At 36.3% G+C, this 13,034-nt stretch overlaps 3 protein-coding genes across 3 annotated transcripts; all 3 read right to left on the reverse strand.

The window, feature by feature from the left end:
- Positions 1-407: 407 nt before the first annotated feature.
- LOC140773691 (uncharacterized) lies at positions 408-2,481 on the reverse strand. Its single transcript, XM_073116383.1, has 2 exons — positions 605-2,481; positions 408-560 (listed from the first exon to the last, which is right to left on the reverse strand). The coding sequence occupies exons 1-2, from the start codon at positions 2,345-2,347 to the stop codon at positions 408-410; spliced, it is 1,896 nt and encodes a 631-aa protein (XP_072972484.1). The 5' UTR covers positions 2,348-2,481.
- Positions 2,482-4,592: 2,111 nt separating this feature from the next.
- On the reverse strand, positions 4,593-5,110 carry LOC140773699 (probable LRR receptor-like serine/threonine-protein kinase At3g47570). Its single transcript, XM_073116394.1, has 2 exons — positions 4,787-5,110; positions 4,593-4,679 (listed from the first exon to the last, which is right to left on the reverse strand). The coding sequence occupies exons 1-2, from the start codon at positions 5,108-5,110 to the stop codon at positions 4,593-4,595; spliced, it is 411 nt and encodes a 136-aa protein (XP_072972495.1).
- A 3,241-nt stretch (positions 5,111-8,351) lies between these two features.
- On the reverse strand, positions 8,352-11,573 carry LOC140768311 (receptor-like protein EIX2). The gene has a single exon (XM_073108566.1). The coding sequence runs from the start codon at positions 11,508-11,510 to the stop codon at positions 8,565-8,567; it is 2,946 nt and encodes a 981-aa protein (XP_072964667.1). The 5' UTR covers positions 11,511-11,573; the 3' UTR covers positions 8,352-8,564.
- Between the last annotated feature and the right edge of the window lie 1,461 nt (positions 11,574-13,034).

A 13,034-nucleotide genomic window follows, 5' to 3' on the forward strand; every position in this document is an offset into this window, starting at 1 on the left:
AATTGAAACTTGAGGTACCCCATTCTCATATCTTACTCGTTGAAGAATTTGGTCTTTCATCCATATTTATTTCTCAACCTATTCATAGTCACCACCACTGTAACATATATGTTGTCAAAGAAATTGTCAATCATCCGAAAATAAGCATACCTCCAAGTCGCATGGAACAACAAAACAGCATACAAACCCCAAAATCCAGCCACAAATCCAACACCCATTCCCAGATATAACCACATTGACATCTCTGATCCGTTAGCATAGTTAGACGTACTAGTAGGAGCTACACTATCTCCAGAGCAATTCTTGCTAGTTGGTGACCCACAAAGATAAGCATTGCCGATATAGATTGATGGGTCATTAAGGCTGTCCAATTGACTCCCGGATGGAATCTTTCCCGATAAGTTGTTCTAAGATAAATTCAGATGTTCCAAAAATTTCAATTTTGATATGGTTTGTGGCATAGCACCTGAAAGTTTATTTGATGAAAGATCAAGAGATTCCAAAGATAATATATCACCTATCTTTTCTGGGATTTTTCCAACTAGATGATTTCCAGAGAAGTTTAAATTCATCAGATGCTGAAGAGCTCCTATTTGGAATATGTATTACTGTTTCCTTTTATTACTAGATCAAGTTTACACGCATAGCTGAAAAAACTGATGAAAGCATGCCAGAAAACTTGTTCAAAAAGCGGATAATCAATATTCAACAGCATTGAAGGGATAGCAAATTCACTATGGTAATAAGTACTATTCGATACCGAATAAATCATCGCAGTAAAATTACCAAAAGAACGTGGTATTGACCCTGACAACTTATTATCTGAAAGATCCAAGACTTGGAGGAATGTAAGTTGTGCAAGCTGTGGAGGAATGTTACCATCAAACATATTTGAGTGAAGCAGAAGATATTTTAAATTCAACATCTTTTCTCCTATCCATATCGGTATCTTTCCTGAGAAGTTGTTGTTGCCGAGGTCTAGAAGAAACAAATACTTGCAATGTTGCAACTCCGAGGGAAGCTCTTTGTGAAGGTTGTTACCGTTGAGGTCTAAAGATCGAAGTGAAGTTAGTGAACCCATAGAAGGTGGAATTTTTCCAGTGATACTATTGTTAGACAAGTCCATAATTTCTAAACTTGAACCCTGTTTCCAGCACCATGGGAGTTCTCCTAACAGATGATTAGCTGATAAATCTAGGGTCCACAGATCTGCATATCCACATATAGAAGATGGGATGCTGCCGTTGATCGAATTATTTGAGAGCGACAAATAAAATATTGACGTCGGCAATAACTTTGGTAGAGGTCCATATATAAAATTGTTGGAGAGATCCAACACTTGGAGTGCATCTGGTAATGGGGTTAATGGCAATCTGCCTGTAATCTGATTGTAAGAGAGATCTAGCTCCTGTAAATGTAAACTCCATAACCAATCCGGTACAGTGCCGGTGATGCTTGTGTTGCGTAGATTTACTCCATATATTTGTTTTTGCCATCTTAGCCATGCTGGAAATTGAGGTCCCACTCGACAGGAGCCTAAAGCAAGGGTGTTAAGTTGAAATGGAGGAATCCAACTACGGCCCATCGATATTATTAGGGAATTGGAGGATAATTGTAAGTCATTCAATTTTGTCAGGTTGGCAAAATGAGCTTCAGAAATGACACTATGCAAAGAATTAGAAGAAAGATCTAAGAAATTAAGATTTTGAAGATTCCCAATCCCGAGAGGTACTGATCCAACAAGGGAATTATTACTGAGGTCAAGATGTTTGAGATTCGTCATTTGCTCTAGCCAGTTAGATAAATTTCCTTGATGATTGTTACTTGACAAATTGATCTCCTCCATATCATTCCATTTGCAGCCCAACATCCCCACCAACTCTTGAATATCTCCACCGATGCCAAGATAACTCAAGTCTATACCTCTCGAGTTACATAGTTTTCCAATCGATCTAGGTAAAGGACCCTTCAAATTATTGCCTCCTATATATAGGTAAGTGAGAAAAGTCAAATTACCTAGAGCATTAGGAATCTTCCCGTGAAATTGATAATATCGAAGATTGAGATATGAGAGGTTGGTAAGATTCCACAACCAAATTGGTAAATTAGTATTGAACTGCCTATTCAATGAAAGATCAAGGGTCGTTAGACTTGTGAAGTTTACATAAGACAGAGAGTTTAGGATACTAGGAAGATCAGTATATGGCATAAGCAACACTTTTATGGATTGTAGCTTATTAGTTATGTACAGCCAATTTGCAGAATTTGTCAGGTTTATAAGTCCCAAATCAAGATATTTGAGAGAAGCTAACTGGGAAAGCCACTCAAGGTTATCAGCATTTGGCATACTAATATCATCGAATGCAAAACTCAAACTAAGATACCGTAGGCTAGAAAGATTTCCAAGCTGAGAAGGTACTGTTCCAATGAATAATGAGTTACTGAGATCAAGGGAGAGGAGTTTGGAGAGATTTCCGAGCTGATGAGGTATTTACCCTCAAACTTAGAATATGATAGGTTAAGATGTGTCAAATTGTTGAAAGAAGAAATGAATTCAGGGATGCTGACGCCAGAGAAATTGTTATAACTAAGATCAAGGCGAGTTAAATAATTTAAGGCAAGCAAAGATGGATTGATCTCACCGGATAGTGCATAAGCAGACCAATTCATCGAATCCCGATGATATGGGTTGCGAAGGTTGAGCTCCAAAATATTGCCGACGTTGTCGTCGCATACGACTCCTCTCCATTTACAGCAATCTTGACCTTGATCCTAAGAAGACAAGCTGTGTCGAATGCCATCGGAGATGTCGGCTTTGAAGGTAAGGAGTGCCTCCCTTTCGACCTCAATGCAACCATATGCTGCCATTGTTTGGATTGCTACAATAGAGAGCAAGAGAATAAGGAGAAGAAGAAGCAGATGATAATGAGTCGTCATTGTTATGACTTCACATACTATTTTAAATGGCTTTAGTCCCAGTTGCGTTCTTAATTTATAGGTGCTGGAGTATTCGATCGCTGATAAGCTCTCTTCAATCTTCATCTTAAGGTAAAAAAAGCAAGTTGAAGCCCTTTTTAAAAAAAAAATGTTCGAAGGTCTTGACTCAGATAAGTCTTTTTCCTATCAGCGCACTATCCTCTGAGAGAAGAGGTCTCACGTCGGAAGACGTGTAAATGGAGTTTTTATTCTTGGTTCCTTTTGACGCGTAAACGTAATTAACTATGGGTAGGACGAATATCTCGTGTTGCACGGATAAACTTAGAAGTCTTTCCTCAGAAAAAGGAATAGAAAAAAGGAAAATGCTTGGAAATGGCAGCCTAACCTATCGGTTTTGATTGTGGACTAATTGGAACTTAAATTTAGCCCAGCAGCAGTTGATGACTATATAAATAGACTTAACGTTGGAGACAATTACAAATAGCAGACTAATATTTTAACTATATTATAAATAAAAGTCTCTTTTTTCATTATTTATAAATGGAGCGACCTCTTACGGTCAAAAAATACCGAGCAACACCGTATGTTTAGTTTAGTCTAGCTTAATTTAACAAGAATTTGAGCAAATAAAAGAAGAAGTAGAATAATTATTCAATTTGAAATATTTTTTATTTGATAAATTATTTTTATCTCACTTTTCCGATATAACTATTGATATTAAATAACTATAGATTTATATCTATTGATCTTGAATAACTCAGTGCTTAGATGCAATCTTAGTATTTTAAAATATTTATTTAATATTTATTTTATTGAAAATCAATGTTTTAGTTTTATGTCCAACCTATTTTGTGGAGACTTAATTTAATTTTTATAATTGATAGTGTGGATTGGTAATCTTTTACTAAATATATAGAGGAATTTATTTATCATTGATAAATGAGAGCTTTATTTTTAATATAATCAAACTATAAGATGATATTTATCATTTTCTCTTTAACATTGTTTAACTCTTTTTTTTAAAAAAATAGTGGTATTTGCAAAATGTTTATATTAAAGCTGTCGTGAGCTAAGCTCGAGCTCTAAACGAGGTAAGTATATTAGCTAAAAAATTTAAAAGATAACCCACTTGAGATCAACTCGAATATTAGATCGAAATATTGACAGATTGCTCGTAGAGAAATGCAGTAGGGTTAAGGGTAAACTCAACCAATCCTCTCTATTCCAGTAGAATAGAGAGGATTCAAGATCTAGAAACGAGAGGCCAATAAGGTTCCACAATCAATTCGATCGATATGGTAGAATTCAAGTGCCAACTCCGTAAGTAAATGTTAAAATTAACTTGGAATGTCATTTTCTCATGTGCTTGATCTATTTATTCATAGGGAAGTGTTAAAATTAATTTAAGAAAGTTGCACATCGATAAATATGAAATCATCCAGTTAATATGGAAACCACCAGGATATCATTGATTGAAATAAACATACAAAACTTAATGGTAGGAGTCATAAACCAAAAGTAATTACTTACTAGTATTGCATAAGAAGAGCTATTACATTCTTTTAAAACACAGGATAGTACATTACAGATGCTATCAGCTTTGAAATTAAACATACATTCCAACAATAACAAGTAAACCAACTCAACGGAGCACATTACAAAGAAATCCTAAATTGAAATTTGAGATCCTCCTCTGTCATGTCTCTAAGAACTTGGCCTTTTATCTCCATTTCCTCTTCAACCTATTCATAGTCACTGCAACTGTCACATATATTTTGTCAAATAGATTGTCAATCATCTGGAAATAAGTATTCCTCCAAGTCATACAGAATAATAGAGTACCACACACAGTCCAAAATCCGAAGACAAATCCAGGTCCCATGCCAAGGTATAACCACACCATCTCAGATCTATTCACATAGTTTCGAGTACCAGTAGGTATTACTTGATCTCCAGAACAATCCTTGCCAATTAGAGGCCCGCAGAGATAAGCATTGCCGATATAGATTGATGGGTCATCAAGTGTGTCCAATTGATTCCCGGATAGAATCCTTCCCGATAAATTATTGTAAGATAGGTTCAGGTGGTCTAAAAATGTTAACTTTGATAAACTTAATGGAATATCACCTGAAAGCTCATTTGATGAAAGATCAAGAGATTCCAAAGATAACATGTCACCTATCTTTTCTGGGATTTTTCCAACTAGATGATTTCTTGCGAAGCTTAAATTGCTAATGTGCCGAAGAGCTCCTCTTTCTTCAGGAATTTCTCCACTCAGATTATTTCATGAAAGGTCCATTGTCCTCACTAGATAGAGGATTTCAGAATATGTAGATTCTGTTCCTTTCGTTACTAATTCCATGGTACTATTGTAGACACTGCTGGAAAAAGAACCATTACCAAGATGACCATAGTAAGTCAGTTCTGAATAAACCATCGCCGTGAAATGACCAAATGAACATGGTATTGATCCTGACAGCATGTTGTCTGCAAGATCCAAAACATGGAGAGATGCAAGTTTTGCTAGTTGTGAAGGAATGTTGCCATCAAATATATTTGAGCGAAGTTGAAGATATACTAAATTCCGCAGCTTTTCACCTATCCATATCGGTATCTTTCAATGTTGCAACTCTGAGGGAAGCTCTCCATAAAGATTGTTACTGTTGAGGTCTAAAGATAAGAGTGAAGTCAGTGAACTCACGGATGGTGGAATTACCCCGGTGATATTATTTTGACATAAGTCTATAATTTCTAAACTGGAACCCTGCCGCTAGCTCGTGGGAGTTCTCCTGATAAATAATTTCTTGATAAATCCAGAATCTGTAGAGATGCATGGTCACATATAGAAGATGGGATGCTGCCGTTTATTGCGTTATTTGAGAGCATCAAACAATTTATTGATGTTGGCAACTGTGGCAAGGGTCCTGATATGGCGTTGTGGGAGAGATCCAACGATTGAAGTCTTTCCGGCAACCGGGGTAATGGACCTTCCAAATTGTTAGATGCCAAAGCTAGTATATCTAAATTATTGGATTGCAAAGATGCTGGCAACCTCCCTGCAATCTGATTATTAGAGAGATCAAGCAAGGTTAAAGGTAAACACCTTAGCCAGTCCGACAAAGTGTCTGCAATGCGTGTGTTGCATTAATTTAGTTCATTCATTTGCAATTTTTGAGCCATGCTGGAAATTGAGGCCCCATTCTACACGACTGTAAAGAAATGACTGTAAGTTGAAATGAAGGAACCCAACTTTGATCCACCAATATTATTAAGGAATTATAAGACAATCGCAACTCCACCAGTTTCGTTAAATTGGCAAAATGAGCTTCAGATATGACACCATGTAAGGAATTTGAAGAAAGATCCAACACTTCTATATTATAAAGATTTCCAATCCCAAAAGGTACTGGCCCAACAAGTGAATTATTACTGATATCAAGATGTTTTAGATTGGTCATACTCTCTAGCCAGTTAGATATATTCTCTTGAAGATTGTTACTTGACAAAATGATCATCTCTAAGTTTCTCCATGAGCAACCCAATCCCTATCAACTCTCGAACATCTCCACCGATGCGGAAAGAACTCAGGTCTATACCTCTCAAGCTGCATATTTTTCCAACTGCTCTTGGTAGTATAGGCACGAAATTATTCCCTCTTAAATACAGGTACGTGAGAGAAGTCAATTTAGCAAGATTATTAGGAATCTTCCCGTAGAATCCAGCGAATGCAAGATTGAGATATGAGAGGTTAGTAAGATTCCACAACCAAATTGGTAAGGTAGTATTAAATTGGCTATTGCCTGAAAAATCAAGTGTTGTTAGGCAGGTAAAATTTACATAAGACAGAGAGTTTGGGATACTAGGAAGACTAGTATCTTTCATAAGCAACACTTTTATGGATTGCAACTTGTTAACTATGTGCAGCCAATCTGCTGCATTTGTTAGGTTCATCCATCCCAAATCAAGATACTTGAGAGAAGCTAACTGGGAAATCCACTCAAGGTTGTCAGCATTAGCCGTACTAGTAACAGTGAATGCCGAATTTAAACTAAGATACCGTAGGCTAGAAAGATTTCCAAGCAGAGGAGATACTGTTCCAAAGAAGGATGACGAAGAGAGATCAAGGGAGTGGAGTTTAGAGACATTTCCAAGCTGATGAGGTATTTTACCCCCAAATTTAGAATTCTATAGATTAAGGTGTGTCAAGTTGTTGAAAGACGCAATGAATTTAGAGATGCTGATGCCAGAGAAATTGTTACTACTAAGATCAAGGCGAGTCAAATGATTTAAAACAAGCAGAGATGGATTGATCTCACCGGACAGTGCATAAGCAGACCAATTGGTTGAATATAAATCCCAATGATACGGGTTGCGAAGGTTGAGCTCCAAAATATGGTGGGTGTTGCTGTCACACACCACTCCTCTCCATCCACAACAGTCTTGACCTTCATCCTAAGAAGATAAGCTATGCCCGACCCCATCGACGATGCCGGCTAGGCGAGAAGTGCTTCCCTTTCAACATCAATACAAGCATATGTTGCGATAGCTTGGATTACAATAAGACAGAGCATGAGAATGAGGTGAAGAAGAATGTGATGAGTAGCCATTATCTGTTCGTTAATTTTCACAGCTTGAGAAATAGCAATTGCATTATATATATACATGCGCTGGAGTCTTCGCTAAACTTTTGACTTACACAGAGACATACTTCTCCTGAAGTCTTGATGTTAATTAGTGTATATATATTCCTTTGAAGGAGTGTGTTTAATTAATTGTAACGTATAAGAGGCTCTTCCTTGCTTTTTAGACTATCTCCTCTTATCCTTTTTGGAGTACTTCCCAGAAATAAATTCGTTTTGACGCGTGAACGTGTTCTTTGGGAAGTTGACGGACGGACTTGGAAGTCTTCCCTCCTTAGAAAAACAAACAAACAAACAAACAAAAAGAGGGAAGTGGTAATCCTAATTGATGGCATTTAGTGGGAAGCAGTAAGATGTGGTAGACTAATTGACGGCATTTAGTGGGAAGCAGTTAAATTCGTCATGGATTGAAGGGAAAACTAGAACGTGGCTCTAATTTTTTTCTCATTTAATAATATATTGGATGGAAGCCGATACTTTTGGTCTATGAACTCGGTGACCGTGGCGTTTTCTTTTGCCGAGTATCCGAACTAGGTTGGCACTAGAAAATGGCATCATTCTGCACAAAAAAAAGAAGATGGTGGATTATTTTTTTTCACATATAGATCAGGCAGGCTGGATTATATTTTTTTTCATGTTAATTTAAATTGAAATGGCATAATTTTCTAAAGCGGTTATTCTGTAATACTATTTATATAGTTTCATGGTTTCCAAACATTGTTGCAAATCAATCGTAAGTTACTCAAGAATCTCAATGGTAGAAATAAAACCATCAAGTCTAATTATAGAACTTTTAAATCATAAATTAGGAACTTAACAGTATGGCATAAGTATCTATTACATGTATTTAGACTGTAAGATAGTACACACTAGTGACAAGGAAACAATATTACAAAAGCACATATTTTGATGATATATTTAACAAAGTGAGACTTGAGGTACCACAGTCTTATATCTAATATCTTACTCGTAGAAGAACGTAGTCTTTCATCCATATTTATTTTTCATCCTATTCATCCTCACTGCCACTGTAACATATATGTTGTCAAAGAAATTGTCAATCATCCGGAAATAAGCACACCTCCAAGTCGTATGGAACAACAAAACAGCATACACACCCCAAAATCCAGCCACAAATCCAACTCCCATTCCAAGATATAACCACCACATTGACGTCTCTGAGCCATTAGCATAGTTTGACGTACTGTTAGGAGCTGCAGTATCTCCAGAGCAATTCTTGCTAGTTGGTGGCCCACAAAGATAAGCATTGCCGATATAGATTGATGGGTCATCAAGTGTGTCCATTTGAGTCCCGGATGGAATCCTCCCGGACAAGTTGTTATAAGATAAATTCAGGTAATCCAAAAATGTTAATTTTGATAAGCTCTGCGGTATAGCACCTGAAAGCTTATTTGATGAAAGATCGAGAGATTCCAAAGATAACATGTCACCTATCTTTTCTGGGATCATTCCAACTAGATGATTTCCAGCGAAGTTTAAATTTCTCAGGTGCCGAAGAGCTCCTATTTCTTCAGGAATTACCCCACTCAGATTATTCCCTGAAAGGTCCATTGTCGTGACTTGATTGAGGATTTTAGAATATGTATAAGTATTTCCTTTCATTACTAGAAGAAGACTACCCATGTAGGTGACAATATCAATATCAACCCGCAAGAAAAATTCATCATTGTAATTCTGTACTGAATAGATCATCATCCCAGTGAAATTACTAAAAGAACGTGGTATTGACCCCGACAACTTGTTATCTGAAAGATCCAAGACTTGGAGGGCAGTAAGTTGTGCAAGCTGTGGAGGAATGTTGCCATCAAACATATTTGAGCGAAGCTGAAGATATATTAAATTCAACAGCTTTTCTCCTATCCATATTGGTATCTTTCTTGAGAAGTTATTGTTGCCAAGGTCTAGAAGATATAAATACTTGCAATGTTGCAACTCCGAGGGAAGCTCTCCGTAAAGATTGTTACTGTTGAGGTCTAAAGATTGGAGTGTAGTTAGCGAACCCATGGATGGTGGAATTTCTCCTGTGATATTATTATTAGACAAGTCCAACATGTGTAACCCTGAACCCTGCCGCCAGCACCGTGGGAGTTCTCCTAACAAATGATTAGCTGATAAATCCAAGATCCGCATATTTGTAAGTTCACAAATAGAAGATGGTATGCTGCCGCTGATTGAATTATTTGAGAGCGACAAAAAATATATTGATGTCGGCAACAACTTTGGTAGAGGTCCAGATATAAAATTGTTGGAGAGATCCAACAACTCGAGTTCATCTGGTAACGAGGGTAATGGACCTTCCAAATTGTTAGATTTCAAACCTAGAAGAATAATTTTTGTGGATTTCAAATATGGAGGCAATTTGCCTGAAATGTTATTGTAAGAGAGATCTAGCTCTTGTATAGGTAAACTCCATAACCAATGTGGCAAAGTGCTTGTGATGCTTGTGTTGTATAGATCTACTCTATTTATTTGTCTCTGCCATCTGAGCCATGCTGGAAATTGAGGTCCCACTCGACAGGAGCCTAAAGCAAGGGCGGTAAGTTGAAATGGAGGAATCCAACTACGGCCCACCGATATTATTAGGGAATTGGAGGATAAGTGCAAGTCGTTCAATTTTGTCAGGTTGGCAAAGTGAGCTTCAGATATGACACCATACAAAGAATTAGAAGAAAGATCCAAAAAATTAAGATTCTGAAGACTGCCAATCCCAAGAGGTACTGGCCCAACAAGGGAATTATTACTGAGGTCAAGATAATTCAGATTCGTCATCTGCTGTAGCCAGTTCGATAAATTTCCTTGAAGATCGTTACTTGACAAAATAATCTCCTCCATGTTGTTCCATGTGCAACCTAACATCTCCACCAACTCTCGAATATCTCCACCGATGCCAAGATAACTCAAGTCTATACCTCTCAAGTTACATAGTTTTCCAATCGATGTAGGTAAAGGACCCTCCAAATTATTGTATCCCAAGTCTAGGTAAGTGAGGGAAGTGAAGTTACCTAGAGCATTAGGAATCTTCCCTTGAAATAGACAGTCTTCGAGATTGAGATATGAGAGGTCGGTAAGATTCCACAACCAACTTGGTAAGGTAGTATTGAGCTGCCCATTGCCTGAAAGATCAAGGGTTGTGAGACCTGTGAAGTTTACATAGGACAAAGAGTTTGGGATACTAGGAACACCGGTATATGATAAAAGCAACACTTCTATGGATTGTAGCCTGTTAATTATATGCAGCCAATTTACAGCATTTGCTAGGTTTAATCCTCCCAAATCAAGATAGTCGAGAGAAGATAATTGGGAAACCCACTCAAGGTTGTCAGCATTAGGTGTACTAGTGTCATTGAATGCCGAATTCAAACTAAGATACTGAAGGCTAGAAAGGTTCCCAAGATGAGGAGGTATTGTTCCAATGAAGACTGACCCAGAGAGATCAAGAGAGTGAAGTTTAGAGAGATTTCCAAATTGACGAGGTATTTTACCCCCAAATTCAGAATTTGACAGATTAAGATACGTCAAGTTGTGGAATGAAGCAATGAATTCAGGGATACTGACTCGAAAGAAATTGTTATTACTAAGATCAAGGCGACTCAAATGATTTAAGGCAAGCAAAGATGGATTGATCTCACCGGATAGTGCATAATCGGTCCAATTATCCCAATCTTGATATGGGTTGCCAAGGTTGAGCTCCAAAATATTTCGAGTGGTGGTATTATCACACACGACTCCTCTCCATTTACAGCATTCTTGACCTTCATCCCAAGAAGACAAGCTGTGCCGGATGCCATCGGAGATGCCGGCTTTGAAGGTGAGGAGTGCCTCTCTTTCAACAGCAATACAAGCATATGCTGCCAATGTTTGGATTGCTATAATAGAGAGCATGAGAATGAGGTGAAGAAAAGGAGTCGCCATTGCTATGTGACTTCACAGACTATTTTAAATAACCTGAGTAGTACGTCCCAATTGCGTTCTTAATTTATAGGTCCCGGAGTGTTCGCTAATAAGCTCTCTTCGTCTTCTTTAAGAAGGAAAAAGGTAAATTATGCGCCTAAGGCCACTATGTTAATTTAATTATAATGTGTAACAAGCTCTTCCCTTACTTGACATAAATACCCCTTATCTTTAAGACTATCTGCTCTAACCTTTTGGAGGACTTGACAGTAAATTCCATTGTAGAAATGAATGGAATGTCTTCGCTGCTAAATAAATTAATTAGCCTAAGATAAGTCTTTTTCATTAGCGCACTATCCTATGAGAGAAAGACATCTCACACCGGAAGACATGTAAATGTAGCTTTCTTTTCTTACTTTTGACCCGTAAGTGTAATTAACACGCTCGTGTTGCACAGATTGACTTTCTAAGTCTTTTTCTCAGAAGAAAGACTTGTAATTGAGAAGAGAGATGTTTATTTGTAATATAATAAAATATTAGGTGATCATATTTTTTACTTTCTAAAGTTACTCTAGAATAGTCGATTAGAATATTAGGTGATCACATTTCTTTCACAAGTTTTTCTTCAATTTTATTTTATTTTTATTTTTCAGTTTGGGAAGGAAGTCTTTCACTCACACAAACAAACAAAAAGGAAAAATGAAAGGAACAAAAAGAATTAATATTTTTATTTGGTGATAAACTAATTGAGAGTAAAATTTAGCCCCGAAAAAGTAGACGAAATTATAAATAGCAGTCTGCATTCTGATTTTATTTCAAATAAATCCTTTGTTATTTTTTTTTGTATGAGAAATAAAGAACCAAGCAAGCTGAGTATTATTTAATAAGCACCAGATGTAATAGAAGAAAAAAAAAAGTACCATACTTTTTTTAATTAATCTTTATTGCACTTTTCTAAAGTAATATTTTATATTAAACAATAATAATGTTATCTTCCGTTGATCATATGAGATTTGATGTTGGATGTCATCGTAGTGTTTTTAATTTAATCATATTTTATTATTTTACAGGCTTAATTTGGTTCTATAATTAAGTTAACCAGATAATTTAGTTAAGTTATATTTTATTTATCAAATAGGAGAGCGTGGCTTGGTACGTTTTTAGCAAATAAAAGATTCTATTAGTAAATAATGAAGGAGAGATATTATTTATAATTGTCTCTTAATATTGTTTAAAATATTATTCGAAATTAAGAAATATTCTTTCTCTTATCTAAGTGTTAAATTAAACATAATGCAAAGTATTCTCTCACCATTTTTTTAGCAAATATGAGGCTCTATTTTTGAATAATAAATAGAGATAGACTTTAGGATACTACTGTACAGATGCTACTAGCTTTGAAATTAAACATTCTAATAATAAGTAAACCAAGGCAAAATTACATATAATATAAGCTTTTGACTTACAGAGAGATCTGGTTTTTTAAACTCTTTGATGTTAACAAAAAAAAAAATATTTTACAAATCACAGTCTATATTTTATTTA

Source organism: Typha angustifolia, chromosome 2 (genome assembly GCF_048772165.1).
Source record: "Typha angustifolia cultivar Huaian chromosome 2, ASM4877216v1, whole genome shotgun sequence".
Classification (NCBI taxonomy): Eukaryota; Viridiplantae; Streptophyta; class Magnoliopsida; order Poales; family Typhaceae; genus Typha; species Typha angustifolia.